Below are 23,005 nucleotides of genomic sequence, written 5' to 3'. Positions count from 1 at the left end.
TGGTACAATTATTCATAGGTATTGTCTTCCCAGAGAGTTTTGCTTCACATCGAAATTCTTGCTCCCTGATTTTAATTTTGACGTAGTTCAATGTTGATTCTTTTATTTTTAGTTGGATTTGCTTATTGTTTTCGCTCAATTTAATTTTTATAGTTCTTCAAAACAAAAGAAAAAAACGTTTGAAATAAAGTGAGCAATAAAAAATTTGAATTTCTTATTTAGTTGAAATGTTTGTTCTTCGGCATTTGCAAATTTAATTAGTTATCTGCAAGAAGGTTTCTTTAAAAAAATACGTGTACATACATATATGGTATATGGGGCATGGAAATATTCCTTTTTCCTTGCAGTAAACCTTTTCGTGTGGGCAACAATGATGTTTTTCAAATATGGCAGATCGGAATATGCGCTCTCTGGGAGGATAATAACTGTAATTATTGTACCATGATAGAAGGGGCTGGCTTCTGTAACTGTGAGAAAAAGCAGAGTACACAGAGTGCACAACTCCCAACCAAAAACTCACCGAATAAAATGCTGTGAGTTTTATCTGAAGAAAAGTGTAAACAATTTTGACAGTTAAAACTCATTCTCACACTTCCTGAATCGCAAACTGAGGAAGTGTACACAATTTTCAGTGTACACTTGAAAACTCACAGTTACAGAATCCAGCCCCAAGAGTAGAAAAACAAAAATTTAGAAGTATTTTGTTTTCGCTTTTGCGGCGTGACAGTTCTGTATGAGTGTGGGTGAAAGGACAAACAAAATATTTCAATTTGTCATTCTAAGCCAGTGATTCCCAAAGTGGTCCAGGTGCACCCCCAGGGGTCCACGGGAGACCCGACAGGGTCTACGTTGACGTGAAAAAGTATGGGGTCCACAAGTTGTAAGTGAGGGTCCACGAAAATTCACCTGGTTTCGATAGTAAAGAACCAAAATGGTTGCTTAATAGCCTATTTATTTAACTTTAATGTATAGTTTAATGTATAGTCTTGACGCCCTGGTGAACTTACCGTAACTTTGTGTCATCATATGTGGGGAAGCCTTAAAGGCCACCTGCAGACTAAAAAGAAACGGATGTTGGTATAACACTGAGTGAGGCGATGCGTAAATTACCGGCGGCAGATATTGGAGCACTTGTGTCTTTTCAATGCTACAGGACGGTATGCCACCATTACCTTCGTTGAAGAGAGATAGACTTCCCTGAGGGGGAATGCAGATTTAATTCCTGCACTGAGCGCGCACTCGCATATTGTCGAACCCGTTTTGGAACTCCCCCGCGATGCAAAATTACATCGTTAGATTTAATGTTCTAATTTTTTGATGAATTTTGGGAATATGCTAGAAATGAGCATCAGGGGGTCCACCGAAACCAGTAAAGTTTTGAAAGGGTTCTACGAGAAAAATAAGTTTTGAAACCTCTGTTCTAAGCTGTGGGGCGAAACCCATACACAAAATCAGCTGATTTAGTAGCAACACCTTTTATAAATTCGCCTTGGTATTAATCATACAGATTTCAAGAGATAAGTCGAAGTTTAGACTTTTGAAGTTTTTTTTTTTGCTCAAATGAATACTCCTATTGTAAATTTATTTAATCCATAAACATAAATACACAAAAAATGCTTACATTGTTTGAGAATCTACTTATCGTAGCCCGCATAAATTAATGTCGTATGTTACATTTCACGCTCTTTGGTAAATCGCGATTGCAGTTTCGAATTCCTCAAAAACGTGACTGAAGATTTTCTCTTAAGTCTCAGAGAATGTTACTAATTCGCGAGTTTTTCACCCTTTCTGGTTTTTGTTGTTTATTATTATTTATTTTTGTGTTTATGAAGGATTTTCTTTAGTAGAATTTTGTCATGTGTTGCATTTGGCCACTATTTCCCACGAATGTTGTATTACATACATTCAACGAAATATGATAAAAAAAATTTACTAAATTGACAATAAAATTTTACTCAACGCCATTTGAAAGACCTTCATTAGTTTAGAAAAACTGCATTATTAACTCAGTTTGGTACAATTCTCACATACGACATTCATATATTTGATATAAGCCATAATGAAATACTTCAAAGATGTATGATTTCTATAAATTAAAGAGGCAACTTAAAAAAAAACTCCTCCAAAGGCCTTCTGAAGTACGTCCTTTAAAAGCCCTTCTGGAAGGGCTTCCCTGTGTAGAAAAAAAGAAGAGGTCACTCCATATAAAAAAGAAAGGAAAAAGAAATGTAGAGTGGAAGGTCCACTTGACTCTCAGGAAGGCCTTTCGGAAGGGCTTTTTTAACTCCTGAAATTATCTACTGGGATATGCCTAACAGTACAAATACATATACATACATACACACGCCAAAGTAATGCTGAACATCTTAATTTTTAAGTTTGTTTGTACAATTTTAATCAAAATATGTTGTGATAATGATTAATTGACAATAAAAACCAAATGTTTACATTTTTCAAATCTAAAAATAATTGATGACTTAACTTCGAAGAAATTTTGGGAACATTTCATTATAATCATAGATGTTGTCCGATGTGGGTGATTTGTTATGAATGTACATATGCCATTCTCCCACAAGCCCACATCGCGCAACTAACTAACCAAAACATCAAACAACCAACCACCCATCAAGAGAACCAATTAGTTTTTAAATCATGCTCAGAGACCAGAAACAGTGTTTTGTTGTCACTCAATTGTCTCTTTGTTTGTCCATTCGTTTGTTCGCTACACCGTTATACAGTTCATTTAAAGTTGCTTTTACACTTACAAATATCTTTCCTAATCACCAAATGTATTAGATTTTCTGTGTATATTTTTTTTTTTACTTTTTCCACAAAATATTTATTACTACTACACTACTTTCGTTTTGTGGCACAAAAACGAGTTGCAACATTTTCGTTACATAGTGTAAATCAAACACTAAGTTAAATTTTGAAAATGCACAAGTACAGTTCTTTTTGGGAATATTTTTCTTTGCTACTCAATACATTTTGTTTTGATTTTTGAAACTCGCTTTTAAATGTGCAAGCATGTTTGTATAAAGAGGTTTTGTATGTATGTATGTAAAATGTATTAAGTGTGTTTGCTATTATTTGTTAACTAACCGTAAAGGCACTAAACGTTGCTGTTTTCGAAAATATTCTTATACATATGTATTAAATATGCCTATAGAAACATTGACATACATACATATATGATAGCAGTTTTGTTTATGTTAGGCCCTCGAACGTCGCTTAAAATGTATGTAATTGTTAAAGACAGATAATTACAAAAGTGTAAAAATGAATATCTAATCTTCAAGAGTTTCATAGTGTAACGAGTAGAATTTCAAACCTGGTGCTCCCATAGATTTAAAGTTCAGTTACTAAACTCAGCGGCCGCTGTGGTGTTATCTTTAGGAGAGCGCACTACCATTCCATATTAACATAAAAATAAAATAAAATAAAAACTTTTATGAATGGACTAAAAAGTAGAAAATAATATTTCACAATCTCATAGAGTTTATTTTGATAACTTTTGATTTTGAAATTTTAGCAAAAGTCATTATAAACAATTTATGAGATTGAAAACGAAAAACGTGAAGCGCATGCAAAACAAAGAATTAGATTTAATTGACAATAGTCAAACAACAAAACATAGACCTAAAATTTCTACAGCGCAAGTACATAAATTTTATATCGATTTTAAGCGATCGTTATTCATATACCCATATATGTACATACATATATTAATTTTCATATCAATTCAAGTCTATTACATGCGCCCCACGCTTTTCATTTGCAATCTCATAAATTGTTTATAATGACTTTTGCTAAAATTTCAAAATCAAAAGTTATCAAAACAAAACCTATGGGACTGAGAAATATTACTTTCTACTTTTTAGTCCATTTATAAAAGCGTGGTATATTAAAAATTTTATTTTATTTTATTTATACTATTTAGTCCTGTCTGTATAAAATTTTCCAACAGATATTGAAAAATTTAAACGATATTAATAATAGATTGGTGCACATACATGCATATATGTATGTATGTACATATATACGAGCACCAATTAATTTCATTTAAAGAAATGGCGTGTCGTCCATTTCCGCTGTAGCATATGTAGTGCATATTTTTAGGCGCAATAAATAACTACTTGCGGCGAGGCGTCATCTAGACTTTTATAGGATCTTTGCAAAGCAAAGGTTTTATAGCAATGAATGGTGTCTGGACACACAACATTGCAAGTTGATAAAAGTGTTGTTAAAAGGGAAAAGTTTTGGCTAATAGCGTTCACCCCGCAGGCAATGACAAACCTCCGAGTGTATTTCTGCCATGAAAAACAGCTTCCAAAAATCGGAGGAGAAGCTCGGCCAAACACTATGGTATTGTGTAAGCGCCAATCCATTGTTATTATTTTTATCACTAAACTAACATAAAGTTTCTGCGTAGGTCTCGGCTGTTGATGAGAAGAGCTTTTTTTTAATAATTAAATTTTTTTTAACTGGTAAAAATGCTTTTCAAAGCCGATTCTTTAAAACTTGGACGCCAAACGCCCCAAATGACGGCATTTATAATCGAATTATTACTTGTCTCTCATCGAATTGAATAAAATGACCTCTGCTTTCCCCGCAATTCAATATAAATTGACGTAGCGCGCTCAGTATCGAATCCGGTGTTCTGCATGAATGATTTGGTTATCTCTATAGGAACATAAGCAAAAATGCCCCCACTCGAGAAAATTCGGTTTGTCAATGCTCACAAATATGCATATTCGACCGTACAAGAAAAAGAGGTCGCCGTAGGGGTGCTAAGTCTATTTTTCCGACACATCTTCGGCATTTACAGTCGATGTTTATGTCTTCGGAACTAGCTAATTGACGTGAAGTAGGCGTGACGCCTTTTAAAAAATTTCATAATAATATTTTTTACAAAAATTCTACTTGACATACTAATTTTCAACAATTTGGAACCAGTCGTAGTCCTGGCCGTCCGTTATATGGACAGTAGTCGTGGTTGTGCACAAGTGCGCTCGGGTATAAAAATAATATTGCATTAGACTAAACCGATTAAGCTTTTGAATTTTATTTTATTTTTTTTTTCTTTGTTTTTGTTTGCTTATAACGTTGCACGATCTAATGCACATACAGTGGTGGAAAAATATATAGGTTCACGACATTTTAACAAATGTTTCCTATTTGTCTTTTGTTTGTTTAATATTTACTATTTTTTTTTATAAAATTATAGCTCATTATCTAACAAAAACCGTATAAATTCATACTTCAAACTTGGTGCAAAAATTATAAATATTCTGCGAAATTGCATCTATATTTTCAACGTTTTATTCAAATTTTTTAGAATTTTTTTTAGTATGCGGTTTTATAGCCCATTAAAGTTTAGTAGAATGAAGTGCAAGTTTAAAATTCCTAAAAATCGCTTAATTTTTGATAATATTTATTTTGAATGTATTACGCACTTTTTACCCACAAAAAATATTTTCGAACCTACTTTGTATGGGAGAAAACAAGTTAATAAAAAATTGCCAACAATCAACGCGATTTTTTACCAAATTATAACTTAGACTTCATTCTACTAAAATTTAATGGGGTATTAAACTACATACTCACGAAAATGCAAATATCTCGAAAACGTATCCATAGATAAAAAAAAATAACTCGATTTTCGGAATCACCGAGCAATTCTGCATAGAAATTGGATAGTTTGGCGTTTGGAGAACAAATACCAAACTAAAACTTGTGATCCACTGTAATTAGATCATTTTTTTAAATCAGAAGTTCGTATACCACGTTTGTCCAAATTGATTTTCAAAAATTATTCCTGTAGATGTTTTATTTTTTATTTTTTGAAAAGAGTTGCCACCTGTTGAAAACTAAATTAAAATTGTTTCATAAGTTAAAGGAATTATTAAAATATGCGTATCAATCGAAATGGTTTTGAAAAGGCTTTACTCTAAACTACACGTACACTTGGCAATTCTACCTGTTTAAAGAGTCAAGTTCGGCTGGAATTAGGGGTATTAAGTACTTGAACCGGAGGGTCAGCCGAAAAAGGTTTAAGAAGTTTTTAGTTAGAAAAAATTTGAAGAGGGGTGCACCCCTTTGAGATGTCGAATTTGATTAAATTGTACACAAGTTATATAAAATATTAAAATATTGGTTTCAAACGAAAGAGTGTAAATATATTTTTTTTGTAAAGAGAGTTGCCTCCTGTTGAAAAAGTTATGTTAAAATTAATTAATAAGTTAACGGAATTATTACAAAATGGATATGAATTGAAAAGGTTTTCAAAAAGCTTGATTTCCAAGGCACCAGTAGGAAGGTTGCCACCTGTTTAAAAAGTAATAAATTATATACATACTAGCCGGCTTCGCCACGCGCTAAATTTGTTCATATGTGTATAAGTATGTATGTACATATATGCATTTGGAGGAAACAGGTGGCAACTCTCTTTAAAAAACGTAAAGCCTTATTGCACACCTAATGGCTAAGCCCTCATTTGACATCTTATATTTTTATTCTGAAAAAAATAAAGCCTTATCACATCTGAAAGTCAAGTTTTTTCATTTGACGACTCACTTTTTAATACATCCTATATTTTTTCGTATAGGCGGCAACTCTCTTCGAAAATATAAAACCTTTTTTTCACATCTGAACGACAAGCTCTTTCATTGGACACCACATTTTTTATAATTGAAAGAACTGTGGAAATCTGATTTCATTAACAAAAAAAGCCCTCACGTAAGGTGGGATTTTTTTTTAAATAAAAGCTTATTGCACATACGGAGACCATATCCTTTCACTTGGTACCTCATTGTTTAGTCCAAAGAACGGTGAAGATCTTGTAATTTTAATAAATTGGCAACCCTACTCAGAAAATAACTCATTACTGAACATCTTGAGCCCAAGCCCCGGAGAATGGTAGCACATTAGAGATTGGCGTTATTGGCGTATGTTAGAACAAAATAAAAATAATAATAAAAAGGTGGCAACCCTATTAAAAAAAGGTGGCAACCCTACTCAAAAATAAGACATTTTTGCACATCTGGAGGCTATGTGCAGAACTGATACCTTCGCTTCATAGAATTGAATATAAAAATTTTCTTAGTAGGTGGCAACCCTACTAAAAAAATTAAACATTTATGCTTATCAAGAGGTCAATCCCTTTTGCATTTGACACCTCATTTTTTGTAACAAACGGTGCGAATCTTATAATTTTTTAGAAAGGGAGCAACCCTATAGAAATTCCTAATTCCTAAATACCAAAGGTCACTCTCCTATCGATACAGAATATGTTAGAGAGAATCTCGTCCAAATCCGTTTAGTAGTTTTCGAGATTAGCGCGTACAAAGAATCACGACTTTCTTTTATACTCCAGCAAACACAGTCTCTAACGTTAGAGAAATTTGGATTTCTACATTAGATAACTAGGGTAACTCTCTAACCGTTCTCAAGTCGATGACGAAACAACGCAAATTCAAATAAATGTAAATAAGCAATATTCCATATTCCATATTATTTCATTGCAAATGCATTCAACACAAATTTTGCAAACAAAGCGTGTTATTTATTAAAGCAAAAGAGCAGTTTGAAATTTACATTCGAATCCCATTAGAGATCAACATTAGAATTCGATTAGAGAATTAATATTTCCTCGAGTCGAGAACTATGCCCCATTTTTGTTGAGATCGCTTTGATTCTCGCTAGTTTTTCGAGTCGTTCTCTAACGTTTGAGATAGGAGAATGTGACTAGTTCTCCAATCATTCTCTAATCGATAACTAACCTCAATGTTTGCTGAGACTATGTATAGATAAGGTTTTCTTTTATTTATTTATTTTTCAGTTAGACCTTTAAGCGCTACAATGCGAAAGCCATCTTCACTAAGAAACGACTGGACGGATTTTAGATGAAATTAGATAAAGTTTGGAATATTTTTTTAGGTTTTTTACTAGGGTCTAGACTAAGTCTCAACGCATAATGAGTACAACCGAAATGCAACTTCAAGCGCATCGTTAACCTATCATCTCTTTTGAGTTAGGAAAGTGTTTTTGTAAATGGGCGATATTTAGTTTTATAAATAGTACAACAGAGAAATAGTGAGAACTACAGTAATAGTAACTGAGCGAGTTTAATACATACATATAATATTAAAAACTTTATTTGGCAATGTAAATAAGTGTTTATTATAACTTTTGAAACATCCCTTGTACTGTATAAGAAACTAGTTTGATAAATTTTAACCAAGATTAGATTTATTCACTAAAAACTACTAATGGCTTTTTACCTTATAGACAACCGAATAGAGCGACGTTTAAAGGACCTTGGCTGCATAACTTATTTGTGTATTTATTTATAATTTGCATGCATTTCACTTTGGCTTTAATTTCGTTTTAAGCACGCAGTTTTCATTTTTGTAATAATTCTCTCAACTGCTTTTTTGATACATATCTTGCTGGTTTGCCGTACTGTACATACAATTTTAAGTTCAGTGACATTTTTAGAGTTTGTGACACTTTTGTTGCTAGCGTTTAAGTGTTTTTTGCAACTCATTTCTAATTTATTTATAATTTTATTATATCTACGTAATTTATTTTGTTACAATTTATTAAATTTAATTTTAATTTTTTTCTTATCTTAACTTACTATCTTAAACTCAAATCTTATCGTTTTATGCGCGATTAAATTTAATAAGAAGTATTTTTTGATATATAAAAAATCTTTAGTAACTAATTACTTACATAAATGCATAATTTGTAGTCCATTTCCCGCGTCTTTTACGAAAATGTTGAAGGCGTATGATAGGGTTTTCAGCATTTTATACAGCGAGTTCAATTTTCGGACAAAAAATATATAGGTACTAATAAAATTGGTACGATATACTGTTTTTTTTTTTAATTTTTTAAACTTATTTTCAAAATTGGCTTAATATTATTATCTGTAAGGCTATTGTATCATTATTTAAACTACTTTAGGTGCATTCCTGCTACATTGAGGAGTACATTTAAAATTTGTTTTTTCATAACTTAAACTAAAACCGTTAAATTTGTTTTTTTTTTCAAATTAAAATTATACCTCAAATAAATGAAAATACCCAAACTAAACCAACACTGAATCAACCTCCACACGAAATCGATAAAAATCCGCTGCGCGCTCCATCTGTAACCGGCAACTGTAATCAACTGTCCTATAACGTAAACGTGCCTCCAATGCCTTCAACCTCGCACACAAACCACGCCCATGCTTGTACACTTGAAACAAATATATTATCTACATGCACATCCGCTCAACACTCGACGAAAACTGAAATTGCAATCGAAATTTAAATCGTAACCAACGCCAAATATCCACTTCACCCCCGCCCTCTCTGAATGTCTGCTCGACCAACGTCGCCTATTGACCGATCGACCGATTGATTGAATACCCTTTTTTTGATTGTCAACCATCAACAACCTCTTCCATGTGTGTGTGTCTCTATATTTGTGTCTATCAGGTCCTGGGCCGCCCGACGACAACACGCATGCGCACTCGGAATTGACGGGTAAAGCATCAAATTTATCGAATAGTCGTGAAACGACCACTACCACTACCACTTGTTCCGCATGCCACACCGGAAGCCTAAATAATTGCTCCTCTAGCGAGGCATCTGCAGCGTCTGCGTCTGAGCGTGAATTCGATTTGTGTGCGTCGTCGCCTGTGTGCGCGTGTGATGAATGTGCTGCCAGTGCCAATGTGAGTGCTAGCGTTAGCGCGAGCGGTGTTAGCGCCTGCGCTAGTGCGAGCGCCACAGCCACCACCCTTGAGGCTGATGAATGTTATCCTTTTACTTCTTCCTCCCTAAATGTGCCTACATGCCATGCGTCCGTCACCGCATCCGCATCCGCCAATGCCTACGCCTACGCCTACACCTCTGCCGCCGATTGCGCCTCCGCAACCGCTGCTGCTGTCACTAATAATGCCTCCTATTGCTCCACATCTGCGCCCACTACTATGGTCGCCGATGAGCGCCGAACTGCTACTGCTAGTAAAATTAACAGCTTTTCCAACAACAATAACAACACTTGCAGCATAAACAATAACAATCGTTTGGGTTTGACGATCAGCTGTAGTGGAGCTAATATGCTGCACATGCATCACCAGCCGTCGCAACAGCAACAGTCGCCGCATCAACATCAGCAGCAGCATCATCACCACCACAACCAACATCACCACGAACCGCTACACCTGCAGCATCATCTGCTGCAACAACATCAGCATCTACACCACCCCCAGCAGCAGCATCAGCTCCACCAACACCAACACCACCACCACCACCACCATCATCATCAACAACATCATCACTCGCACCATCAGTCGCCGCTATCTGATGGTGGTAGTGAAGGACACGAGCAGGAGAATTTGAAAGGAAGCAACAGCACATCGGACTTGAGTGATACATTCGACTGGTGGTTTCATAGGCATAAAAGAAATTCGAAAAAGAGCAGGTATCTACTGTAAAAACAACAAATCATTCAGAAAAAAATCCCATCCACATCCTACACCAGACACCAGAAACACCAACAACAAATACCTTTAACACTATTAAAACTATGAAATACCGCATATAGAGACCTCTACCTATACAAGCAGCAACCAACCAGACCAAGAATAAACAACACAACACCAAACAGCCAAACAACAATACTAGCTATAGTGAAGATGAGCGCCATGCAAAGAGAAGAGATACAGATCGACGAAAGTCGAGAGCCAGTTGGAATGAAAAGTTCTTGTTTTATTATGTTGAGGTTAACATATGAAATGTTAAAAGTAAATAATAAGATGCGCGTGCGACATATATATTTTAAAATCGCAAATGAAGTCAGTGGTGAAGGTTTTGTATAAAAACGAAGGTTAATAAAAGAATGCACAAATATTTGTTTACGAATAATTTAGCTAATTAATTAAAGAGATTCGAAATACTTCACTTAAGGCCGAGTTTACAGTGCGTAACAAAACCATTGTTAACTTAACCCAAAACGAGTGTGTAACTAAATTCATATGCATAGTCGCAAAGACAACTATTGAAGTTCATGTCGCTTGAAAAACCTAAAGTTTCTATATAAATGTGAAGTATGTACTTTCCACAAACAAACTTGAATTTAACAAAAACTTAACTATAGGGGCATGCGGATTCAAAACCCTTCACACTACTTGGGTTGATATGAAAATCGCTGTTAAAGCCTGGTCCGTGGTTTACTACACATTTTGAACTCAGCCCTACATCTTTCTTCGACGCAAAAAGATACTTTCTGGACTTGTATTAATGCATCTGGCACTCACGAGCAGTGTTGCCATTTGCAACAGCCGTCGAGGCTCGAAAAATCTGAACTTAGTTTTAAACATTAAATTTAAACATTTCCGCTGTTTGTGTAGACAAACCCATTTTCAACTGAAAAAGTGATAGTAGCAAAAATTGTAATTGGTCGCTTTTATTAAATTTGTCAAAATTTTCACATTTTCTGTCCGATTTAAGCGTTCTTATACTTCACATTTTCGTTATAAAATTGACCTTCGTCCTAACTTTTTTAATTACAACTGAAATTAATGAATAAAAATAAACAATTTTCGAAGAAGCTCGAAAATCCGTATCTTTCGAATTTAAACGTCTGCAACTCAAAAAGCACTATTCCGATTGACGCAAAAAATATATCAACGCCATGAGGCTAAATATATATATCTTTCGAAAGGTATCCAAAGAAAATAAGTTGTATACGGTTTTTTTGAGTTTTTGGCAATAAGTAACTGCAAAATACAGAAAGCAGGTTGTTGCCTATATCTCGAAAACGTTCTTTGGAAAAATAAATGAGACTTATTTTCATGTTAAGCGATCTTAAATAAGTCTAAAAAACACTTTTGAGCGAAGTCCTTTTTCGTGTAAACTAGTGTAATTAATGAATTCGTATCTATTTTTTATGTTTTCTCTTTACGAGTTTTAAGCTCAGAATGTTTAGAATGAATACTGTATGTGCCTATACAGCTCAACAAATAAAATTTTGGAATATTGTTCTAAAATAAAGAAATAAATGTTCAATCGATGAATAATGATAATAGCTCTTTCTACCACGGTTTTCTAAAGTTTTTTTTTGTGAAAAAAGAGCCCATGTTTGCAACAGAAATATATGCCCGTTCCATTGTTTCTTGAGGAAAGGTTGAAACAATTATCAGGCGGGCTACTCTGTAATGCGATGCGATAGCAAAATTGCGAAAATTCGGAAGATTGACACCCTGCAATGCGACAAGCGCATTGAAAATTGCCCTTTTCGCATTCATTTTTCCCCTTTCGCATTTTAGGCACTCTGTAATGAGTAAACGAACGCCAAACAGCTTCTTCTATCGCAATTTGCGTTCGATATACATAGGTAAAATAGGCGTGTTTTATTTGACTGAAATGTAAGCTATTTGTATGGAAGAATTAGCCAACGTAATTATATTGGCTTATGAAAAGCCAAACACTAGAGCGTTGCCATTCGGTGACAAAAAGCTTCAGACAATCAGGAAGAGGTAAAATCTTTAATTTGACACAACAACGCTCAAAAATTTATATGTATTCACAAAAATATGACAATGTAATTAAAAATAAAAATTTTCAAAAAATATCAAAATTGTATGCATGTCTGCTTACCACGAAAGACGCCAATGCGATAATTAGTGCATACGAACTAAGCATTTTTAAGTCTCTAAAGGGCAGTGGGATACGATTTGCACCAAATTTTGGGCAAACGCCCAATCGTGTGAATGCACAAACATTTTTTCTTTATCCCAACTACGACCAACAATTAGTACAAATTTCTCAATAGAAGTTGGCTCTATGTTACCAATCGTGTGACTACAAAAAAAATGAGCGTTAACAGAACGACTGCATTTGAATACTTGAATTACTTTATTTGTTATAGCTATTAGCTTGTGAAGGTTAAAGAAAACACGCCTAATACATATATGCTGTTTGTATGTACGTACATACATATGTACCCTGCAAAAAATTGTGCGACTAATCCCTAAAGAGAGTATTCCGAGATTAGTCTCAATCAGGTACAGTTAGGCATTAATTAGTCGCAACCAGTCTCATACAGGTATTATTGGAGATGAATTAGTCTCAACTCAGCCCTTACGGATATAATTGGATATCAATTAGTCCCTGAACCATCTTCAATGACCTCTGGTCTATCATGCACTCAGAACTCAGCACAAAATCTCGTCCCTTCAGCTAGGTGCTAATGGATCCTAGTACTTTCAAGAGCGACAGAGAGTAAATATGCGTAGCCTTTGGCCACAGCTCTCTTAGATGTGTTTGTCGTCTTCTCGCGAAAGCCGGGGCCGTTGCCTTTTTTGTTTTAAATAAAAAACAGGACTTAATAACCTTATTTTAACATACTTATTGGATTATGTTTCTTATTTTAATTTACGATCGTCGATATTATGTTCTTATTTTAGCAACCAAAAATATTAGCTTTAATGAATTACTATGAGGAATTGGAATGATCACTCCTATAAATAAACTTAATAACTATTTTAATGATTGCTGTCATTCAAAGCTCAGTGAAATCCGCTATTACTCATAAATTTCAGTTGTTGTTATTAATATTTTAGAATATGATGATGAAATTTCCATGTTTATTATGACATTTGAAAATGAAAATGAAAAGAATTTATTGAATTTCATACAAATAAAAATCGAAAACGGCAATTTCCGAAATTTAAAAATCTTAAAATATGGATTAAATACTATTACATAATTAAAATCCAAATTAGATTAGTTGAAAATAAATGTAGGTAACAGTTGTTTGCTAATTTTTTACTAAAAAAAGAGCTTTCAAATAAAGATTGTTCTATCAACCAAAAAATAATATTATGTTCTGCTCCGGTTGTAAGTCTTGTTTTTCTTTTTCAGTTTTGGCAAAACAACAATGAGGTATGGCCCCTTTACAGTGGAGAGCTTTTTCACATTTGACTGCCGAACTAGAAACCGGCTCTTAAATTGATATATATATATATATATATATATATATTTTTTTTTTTAAGTGGCCAAAGCTAGCTTTGACATACTAAGTAGGCACATTGTACCGTACCGGAAAAAAGGTATGCCGTATAACCCCCTAGTCTTAAGACTAGGCGAGCCATCATATCTTCGGCATGTACAGTCGGAACTTAAGATATGATGTATCGATGTTCTTGACTTGAGGAAGCAATTTACAAAGTTAATTGACCTCAAGTACCATGTTTTAGTACGTTCCTACAATCCTAATGTCAGTAAATTGAAGCTTTCCGAAAATCATTAAAATGGAAAATGGAAGGAAAATGAACTATTTTGATTACACTACTACTACTACTACTACTACTATTATTTTGATTATGTACTACTACTTAAAAAATATAAGGAATTAGGGCGACCTTTGTTTTTTGTTCGGTTGTGTGGTGGCACGTTCTGAGGTATGTACATTAAAGCGTATTACGAAAAAAAGTTTAGCGTGTGTCAGTTTTTTTTTGAATACTTATGCCGAGAAAAAATTTTGGGTGTAAAAATTGTATTTTTATGCACCCGCTAAAACTGCTAAATAGCGTTTTGCTATAACTTTTATATCATCGAAAAGGTCTCATTCCGGACTATAATCGAATAAAGCCTAACCCCTTTTAGCAAGGTCGTCGGTCGTTTTTTTAAAACATTAGATTTATACTATAAAATTAAAAAAAGTCTAGGTAGTAATTCCAAAACTAGAGAAGGTATAAATTAAAACGGCATTGAAGGCCAAAACTGTTTAATGGCTAATTATAGTACTGAGTGAGACCTTTTCAGCAACATAAAGATTTAAAAAATCGGATATAAAATAAGAAAGTTATAGCACAAGACGCGATTTAGAGGTTGTTAGCGGGTGCCTAAAAAAATTTTTACACCAAAAATTTTCTCTCGACATACATAAGTGTTTAAATAAAACTGACACGCGCTAAACTTTTTTCTTTCATATGCCGTGATACGGCTTAATGTAGGTACTTCCAATGTAAATTTGGGAAGCCCCCGTTTTATTTAATAAGTTAATAAAAACTAGTTTGTCGAATTTCTTTAGTTTCAGTGCATGGAAACTGACTTCAAATTGCGATGTTAAAAATGTTCACGCAAACTATGTATGTACAAAGTTTATTTGACTAAAACAAAATAAAAGCTAATACGGTAGGTAAATAGTATAATATTTAAATCACATATTCATTAGCCTATTTTCAAGTAACAGAAATCAACAACGATGCATAGCATTCTCTTTAGCATAATTTTTTTTTTTTTTGAAAATTTAGTCTATGTTTGGGCTGAGATTCTTATATTTATTTGTAACAATTTTCACTACATTAAATAATTCAGTTTTAATGTTTATATTTTTTTAGCATATACATGTAAATATATACTTATAAATCCACGAGAGAAATTATAAAAGTAAATAAATGAAATTGTACAAATTAATTACGTAATTGAAAAGTTTAGTAAAAAAAATGCAGCACGCACGCAAACTTCCACGAATAAACGGTAATAGTTCCGAAAAAATTTACATAGTTACACACAAATACCTGCACTTACTCTACATTCAAATGCACAGCCCCAACGCAGCCTGATTTCTGAAGACTTTTAACAACTCAAATAACACTCTGCACAAACACATTTAACGCCCACCCAATAAACCAACAAGATAATCACAACTTGCATTCACTCATTCCAACACTCAGAAAACAATCCGCGTTTTTTTTTCGGACTACTCACCGATCCATTAATCTTTTAACTACATTGCATATAATTATCCGAACAAACCTTCGTACATACATACATACATACATACATACTACACGTCCAATCGAACATAAATAATGATGCACCACCATCTAACTACTAACTAAGCAACTAACAGAAATCAATCAATTAATAATTGCCAATCAACCTAACCAAAATCAATCCAATCACGCACACGCGCGCCTCGTTATCTCTCTTTCTCTCTCTCTCTGTGTCTCTCTCTCTCTCTCGATGCTCATTTTTTTATAGCACTCGCTCATCAACGTTTCAATTAAATATAAACAATGGATTTAATTTCACACCAACTCATAGATCGTCCCCAGTGAGTAGTTGTTGTGGCAGTAGTAGTCAAGGTCGTTCCAGTCCGGATACAGATTTGGGCGAACCACCGGCATTCCCATTAAGTCCAGGTTAGCATGCCTGGTTTAAAATTTTTATTGCATTTGTTATTAAGTCAACTATGAATTATAATTTTCCTCAAAATACAAACATATTTCTTTTCTTTTAGTTTCCTTAATTTTCTTGGATATATATATATTTTTTTAATCACCTTTCTTCGTTTTCTATATTTATATTGTACTTGTATTTACTCTAAGTACTATGCTGTTACAAATCTAAATATAATTTAATGAGTAAACACACTTTTGTGTCGAATTTTTTATCTCCCACATATTCTCTTTGTCGCACACGTTTTCTTCACTGCTAAAAAAATGTGTAAAATATATTTTTATAATACCAAACTTGTCAGTACATACATATCCACAATATACCCGAAAATCGCAATCACAATGTGTGCGTTCGATATAAATACATATGTACATAAACATAGTGACTCATAAAGTAGATCGTTTGTTGAAGGTTCTTTTTCGAAAATCTAATTTCCGAATGTTCTTTTTTGTCAAAAGAAAACTATAAACCGTACTGAGAATAGCATAACCAAGAAACCGGTTCAGAAGTATCCACAAGCACAATGAAACGGTTAAAGATATCACGGCAGTCGTTATCGAATGAAACTCGATTCGAAATTTTATACCAAAATAACGGTACTCGATAACACGTCAATGTACATGTAAAATATATATAAAATGGTATTATTTATATAAACCAATATTTTGAACCCGCAAACATATTCTGAGCGTTCAGAATATATGTATGAGTCCGAAAGGAGTCTTATTTAGGTGGGTAAGAAATATGAGTTTCAAAAACAAAAAATTAGTGCCTTTTATATGTATGAATCTTTTAGGAGTTAGATATGATAAAAGTTATAAGCCAGCACTTTGTGCCAAAACAAAAACAATAAAGATTCGAAATTTATATCTAAACTTGTTTATACAGATATGGAAAATAATTAAGAAACAAAAAATAAACAAACTTTAGTTGCAACTGCTGCTATTAAATGCATATTGGAATGTAGATTCCAAAATTACAGCCTCATTTCGGACTCTTAAATGCAGAGACCCAGAATAATAATTATTTCATGGTGGAGTTTTAAAAAAGTCATCCAAATTTTGGTAAGAATTATAAAAGTCTTTTGATAATAATTATTTGTGAGAAAATTTTTTTAAGTCATCGATATAGTAATATATAATAGAAGTCTTTTCATAATAATTATCAGCGAGATAAATATTTTTAAGTCTTCAAAGACTTCTATTTTAAGACATATATTATAAAAGTCTTGTCATAATAATTATCGTTGAGATAAATATTTTCAAGTCTTCAAAGACTTTTATTTTGAGACTTATATTATAAAAGTCTATTGATAATAATTATGAGTGCGAAAAGAAATTGTATATAGTCCGGAACGGGTCCAAAGCCAAGCCTCAACTGGTCCCAAACTGTTCCCCACCTAGCCCCGAATTGGGCCCCAACTATCCTGAAATGCTCCAGAACAAGTCCCGTCTTTTAAGACTTGAAAATTTTTTTCGCACTTATAATTATTATGAAAAGACTTTATAATATAAGTCTTAAAATAAAAGTCTTTGAAGACTTAAAAATATGTATCTCAATGATAATTATTATGAAAAAACTTTTATAATATAAGACTTAAAATAAAAGTCTTTGAAGACTTAAAAATATTTATATCTCTCATAATTATTATGAAAGGACTTTAATAATATAAGTCCTCGAATAATAATTAAAGATGACTCGAAAAATATTTCTCTTAATATAATGATTATTGATTGACTTTTATTCTTTCCCCTTGTAATAGTTATGTCTCTGCTTAAATGTGCTCATTGTGAGAGTAAAGCCCCCGAATTAGGACTCTAATGACTCATTTATGACTCCAAATTTTTTTGGGGATTTTGTAGAGCACAATGTAGTTGTTAGTTTGAGTATAAATGAATCAGTTAATTACCAAAGGGAATAAGTCGGCATTTTCTCGATATGCAAATTTTGTTGCAGTTCGTTTGATTTAAGGGACCTCTGTTGAACTGCATTAAATTTTCCATATCGGAAAAATGCTGACTTATTCCCTTTCTTAATAAACCGTTTCGAATATAATTTTAATTCTTTTCTCGATGATTTATTATTCACACTTATACCTTATACATGCCTGTATAAATAAATATTCAAATTTAAGCACTAGTTAAAGAGGTGTAATGTAGGGCTTTTATTAAAATTGACCATTCAAATAGTCAGATAGAAACAATTTTTAGCTCACCAGTTGTTCTTGTGTGCCAGCGAACTCAAATTTCCAAAAAAAAAAGTCCTCGATTGGACGGCATTGAGGCAAGTTTGTAGGATTCCGCTCTTTAGTCTATTAGTATAGTTCGACTATTATTTTTTAAGCAACTTTTGCTAGCTATTAAACGATTAGTCGATTATTATAGCATAGACAGGATGGCAATGTTGATCCGGATTAACGGCGCAGTTGATCTGATCAAAAGTGTACCCTGACAGACTGCAGTATTGCGGATTAAGCGAGTTCCTGTTTAATCTTTTTAGATCCATCAAATACTTTTAATATAATTTTATTTGCTGTTGTCTTTTTTAATAAAATTATACTTTAAATTTCAATTAACTAAAACAGTTGTGTGAAATAACATACAAAAATTAAGTAAAAAAAAAATAGATAAATATCGTAGTTTAATGTACAAAATCGCGCGTTGGATTTGCTCATACAAGCACTTGGCTCAATCCTTGTCCATTCGCCCTGAAATATACTAGCCACAAATGCGATTGCTTTATAAAAAGGAGACCATTTTGAAGTGTTTTTACTATCTAGAAAATAATTTACGCAACCTCACATATGCGGTTTTGCATTTTATTGAAACGCGGTTTTGTACTTTAAACGACGATATGTATGTAGTAATTAAAAAAATTAAAATTAAAAAAAAAAATGATTTTTAAGAATTGCTCGGAGTGCAGATCGAACCTCGGCCCTATTGAGTTTTAGTTGAGAGTTCTGACAAATGGTGTTTTTGTCTATGTAAAATATGTCAAGGGAAAATCAGTTTTCGCTGAAAACTATTTGAAAACTCAAGCTCCACTCATTCCAATCGGTGTCTGCACTAGTTTAATCGATATTCTTATCGAAGTGGAAGTCATATTTTATCATATTTAATATGCCACTTTGGATTCATTCCAATAAATCTACCTTAACGTCGCGTCGGTCAAATAAGTTCTTATTTGATTTCAATTGGATTCCTATCTGAATTAGTATGGTAACTGCATTACCAAAAACAAGTAGAGATCCGGGTTACTTTTGCATGGTCTATGTATTCTCTGGGTTTTGGTAATTGTTGTCATCGTATATGCCCCTGATTCGCATTAAATTTGAGAATTAACTCTAAAACTTAATACGGGTCAACGCTGTCGTCTGTCTATGCTTTTATTAAAAAAGCTTAGTATAGAGGCACCTCAAAAAGATATACGAAAATATGTACACATAACTTCTAGATTTGTTTTAAATAAAAATTTGCAACATTAATTTGAAATGGATTAGTAGATAGTTTTATTTTACAGGAATATCAACTAAATTTTTTTTGAACTACTTTATGAGTCACTATTTGAAACACACTTTAGATCATTTATATAAACATAAAAAATGTACAGCAATGTAATAGCGAAAAAAAATGTTGTACCTGTAATTAACTTCTTAACCCTTCAGTTACCACATATACATACAAAGACAGGCAGAGACAAAAATGTCCCAATACAAACACAAGCCAAACAAAGAAGATAATCTTGTAAAGAAAACCCAACAACTTTCCAAACACACACCAAACCTCTACTCCAACAACATTGTCCTTTTTAGATGCAGAAATATGTAATAAATCCATTATCTCTGTCCCATTTTCTATCATTTCCTTCCCTTACTTTTTCTACGTCTACACGCATATCGTCGTCGTCAATGCAAGTATGCCAAAATGACAAACTTGAAATTTTAAAGAAGAAGCAAAAAATGTGTAAGTCAGCATTTAAAGACTATGCATATTATGCCAATAAATCTCAAAGCTTTTATAAGACGCTTTTGAATTTTGAGGTTATATAAATGAAATATTAGCCGTCATCGATTCGCCAACAGTTAGCGAGTGGCGAAACGAACGAACTCAATGAAGTACAACCAAACTCGCTATCGTCTATCAGTGCTAGCTAACTTTGTTGTTACTTTCACATGCAAAATTCTTCTTTAAGCGACCGGAACTCAAACATAGCGAGCGAGAAGTGGCGAATCGATGACGGCTATTGGAAAAAAATAATTAAAATAAAATGTCACCGTTTGACTTTTGCATTGATAATGACGATAAGTAAATATTTTTTTTTTTTTTTTTTTTTAGCTATCTGCAGTTCCGAAAATTCTGCAATTTTTATTTGAAATTTCCCTTTAAACTTTAATTTGAGCGTTTTGTTTCCTTTGATCTATATTTTCACGCCGCACAGTGTAAAGCGCTGATTTTCCTTGAGTGTATACCACATCACTACATACATATGTTTGTGTACAATATCAACTCCTAGCTGTAATTAATGTCAATGTCCACCAGTGTGTCCATGTGTTGTGCTCCACAGCTCTTCACCGCCACTCACCGCTCATCTGCGCTTATCACAAGCGAACAAAAAAACAAAAAAACAGTCGAAAATTATAAATTATGAAAATATAAATATAAATGGTATATGTATGTATTTAAAATTTGTTTTCAAAGCCACATCAACCGTCGTCGTGTATATTTTGTTGCTGCTGTTTTACACCAAATTTATGCAAGTAAACAATGTGTTTCGAAGACTTTAAAATACCAAATCTTACAAAATATATGTAGATAACATTTATGCCATTGTGAATACATTATTAAGATTTATTTTTTTTTTAATATTGGTTACTTATTTATTTATCTATTTTTTGTTTTGGAAATAATGATATACAAACATAAATATATTATTTTCTTCGTGCTATGTTATAGTTTTCTGAAAAAATCAGTCATGATACATTTGTTCATAATTTAATATTTTATTTTATATGCCTTTATAGTCATACTTATTTAAAAAAAAAAAATGTTACTTTTTGCTTTAAGATTTTCTTACCTATTTACATAGTCTACAGTAATTTTTAGCAAATTTGTTTGTATTGTATATCACAACACCACGTTCGTTTGTTAGCCTGAGAATTACTGTATTATTATTTTAAGATGCGCTTGTTTATTGTATTTCAGTTTCATTGCTTGAATTTTGCTAATTGTCCAATCTTATTTAACCCATTTTGTTCGATGTAACAATGTTATTCGCTGCTGGTTTCCGTTTTCCCTTTATGTTTTGCCCTCTCTAAAACCTAACCACTTGTCCCCAAAATGGTCGTGTGTTTGTTGCTGTGACTAACAAAGTATATTGTCAAAATTCCAAATTTCTATTCACATTTTGAATACCTACTAAAGTACTAAAAATAACATATGTATACTAAGTTAATAAATAATAAAATAAATCCATCACTTATGTGTGTATAACTGAAATGTGTTGTTATAAACCTACTTTATTTGAGTAAAATTGCTTTTGAACCTTTTCTCACACCTTTTTATGAGTGCTTGATTTCTTCAAAACAAATATGAGCGTAGATTTTTGCTGGAGGCAAATCTGTAGCCCGTTTCTGTAACTTTTCTCTACCAATTATTTCTCTACTGGTAGAGAAAATACGTCACTCTCACCTACTAATTAGCAGTAGAGAACAGGGCGGCGAATTCATATCTCAATTCGCCTTGGTAGAGAATTGTTACAGAAACGATAGCCAGGTCTAAAATTAATAAAAAAAAAATATTACCTTTAAATACTTCAGAATGAACGGCCGTTCTCTCAAGTAGATTTAAAATGTATCCGCCCTTCAAATACATTGTGAGAATAAAATTTGTGTTTAAGTGCAGATAAATTTTAAAAGCTGCTTGCGAAAACGACCCTTGATATTTTAAGTTCCTTGCTAGTATCTACGCTCTAACGGCACACGCTTGCTAGACTTTGTCAAACTCAAAAAAGACAAAAGTCTATCGAGCGTTTGTCGTTAATCTCTTTCTCTACAATACTTATTTCTTTTATTTATTACCTTTTCAAATATCAAACTGTATATTTATGTATTTTTTATAAAATAAAATATTTTCCCTAACCTTAATTAAAATAACTAATTGCATTTTCGTTTTTCACATTTTCAATTTTTCGTCATATTCTCTTCATCGTTATCACATTATCATCGCCGATTTCATCATCACATTCACCACACAGCCGATCTTTCCGTGTATATTACCCGCTTTCAATGGGATATGGCCAAGTACCCGATTAAGCAGTCGTTACGCAATATTGCCGATATTATTTCGAAACAAATTGGGCAAATTGATGCTGATCTGAAAACTAAGTCAACGGCCTACAACAGTCTCAAGGGTAACTTGCAAAACCTGGAGAAGAAGCAAACGTAAGTACCGAAAAATATAACGTTCCCAAAACAGTCGGGTCAACCCAGGTCTATATCCGGCCAAAGACTGTCACTGTAGCTGATTCTTTAGGAAACTTTGGGGAAGTTGCACAATCAACACACTTACACTTATTGTCTTTCCAAAATCTTCAAAATACATTCATTATCAAGAAGCTGTCTGCAAGAAAACAACTAAGTTTCCGAAGACCATTGTAAATTAATTTTTTATCGTACAGAATTTCGGTAATAGCTGCGATCTCGTACGAGTCCGGACTAGTCAGAATCAGTCAGATTTTACTGGAAATCGATCCCGTACTCG

The 23,005-nt window shown here is 33.1% G+C and overlaps 1 protein-coding gene across 6 annotated transcripts in view; it reads left to right on the top strand.

Annotated features, from left to right (window-relative positions):
* Nucleotides 1–22,720, top strand: part of LOC118742652 (V-type proton ATPase subunit C) — a 38,959-nt gene extending 16,239 nt beyond the window's left edge. For 5 of the 6 annotated variants that reach the window (XM_036474880.1, XM_036474878.1, XM_036474881.1 and 2 more), the window contains 3 exons: nt 9,489–10,479; nt 16,050–16,210; nt 22,500–22,720. In XM_036474880.1, the coding sequence (XP_036330773.1) occupies nt 9,489–10,479; nt 16,050–16,210; nt 22,500–22,690 (1,343 nt within the window). In that variant the 3' untranslated portion in view covers nt 22,691–22,720. The remainder of the gene's footprint in view (nt 1–9,488; nt 10,480–16,049; nt 16,211–22,499) is intronic. The other variant, XM_036474883.1, reaches the window with a different exon arrangement.
* The last annotated feature ends 285 nt before the right edge of the window (nt 22,721–23,005 follow it).

The sequence above is a fragment of the Rhagoletis pomonella genome, unplaced genomic scaffold (genome assembly GCF_013731165.1).
Source record: "Rhagoletis pomonella isolate Grant_MI unplaced genomic scaffold, Rhpom_1.0 Rhpom_scaffold_00007, whole genome shotgun sequence".
Classification (NCBI taxonomy): Eukaryota; Metazoa; Arthropoda; class Insecta; order Diptera; family Tephritidae; genus Rhagoletis; species Rhagoletis pomonella.
This window is presented reverse-complemented; position numbering and strand designations above follow the sequence as displayed.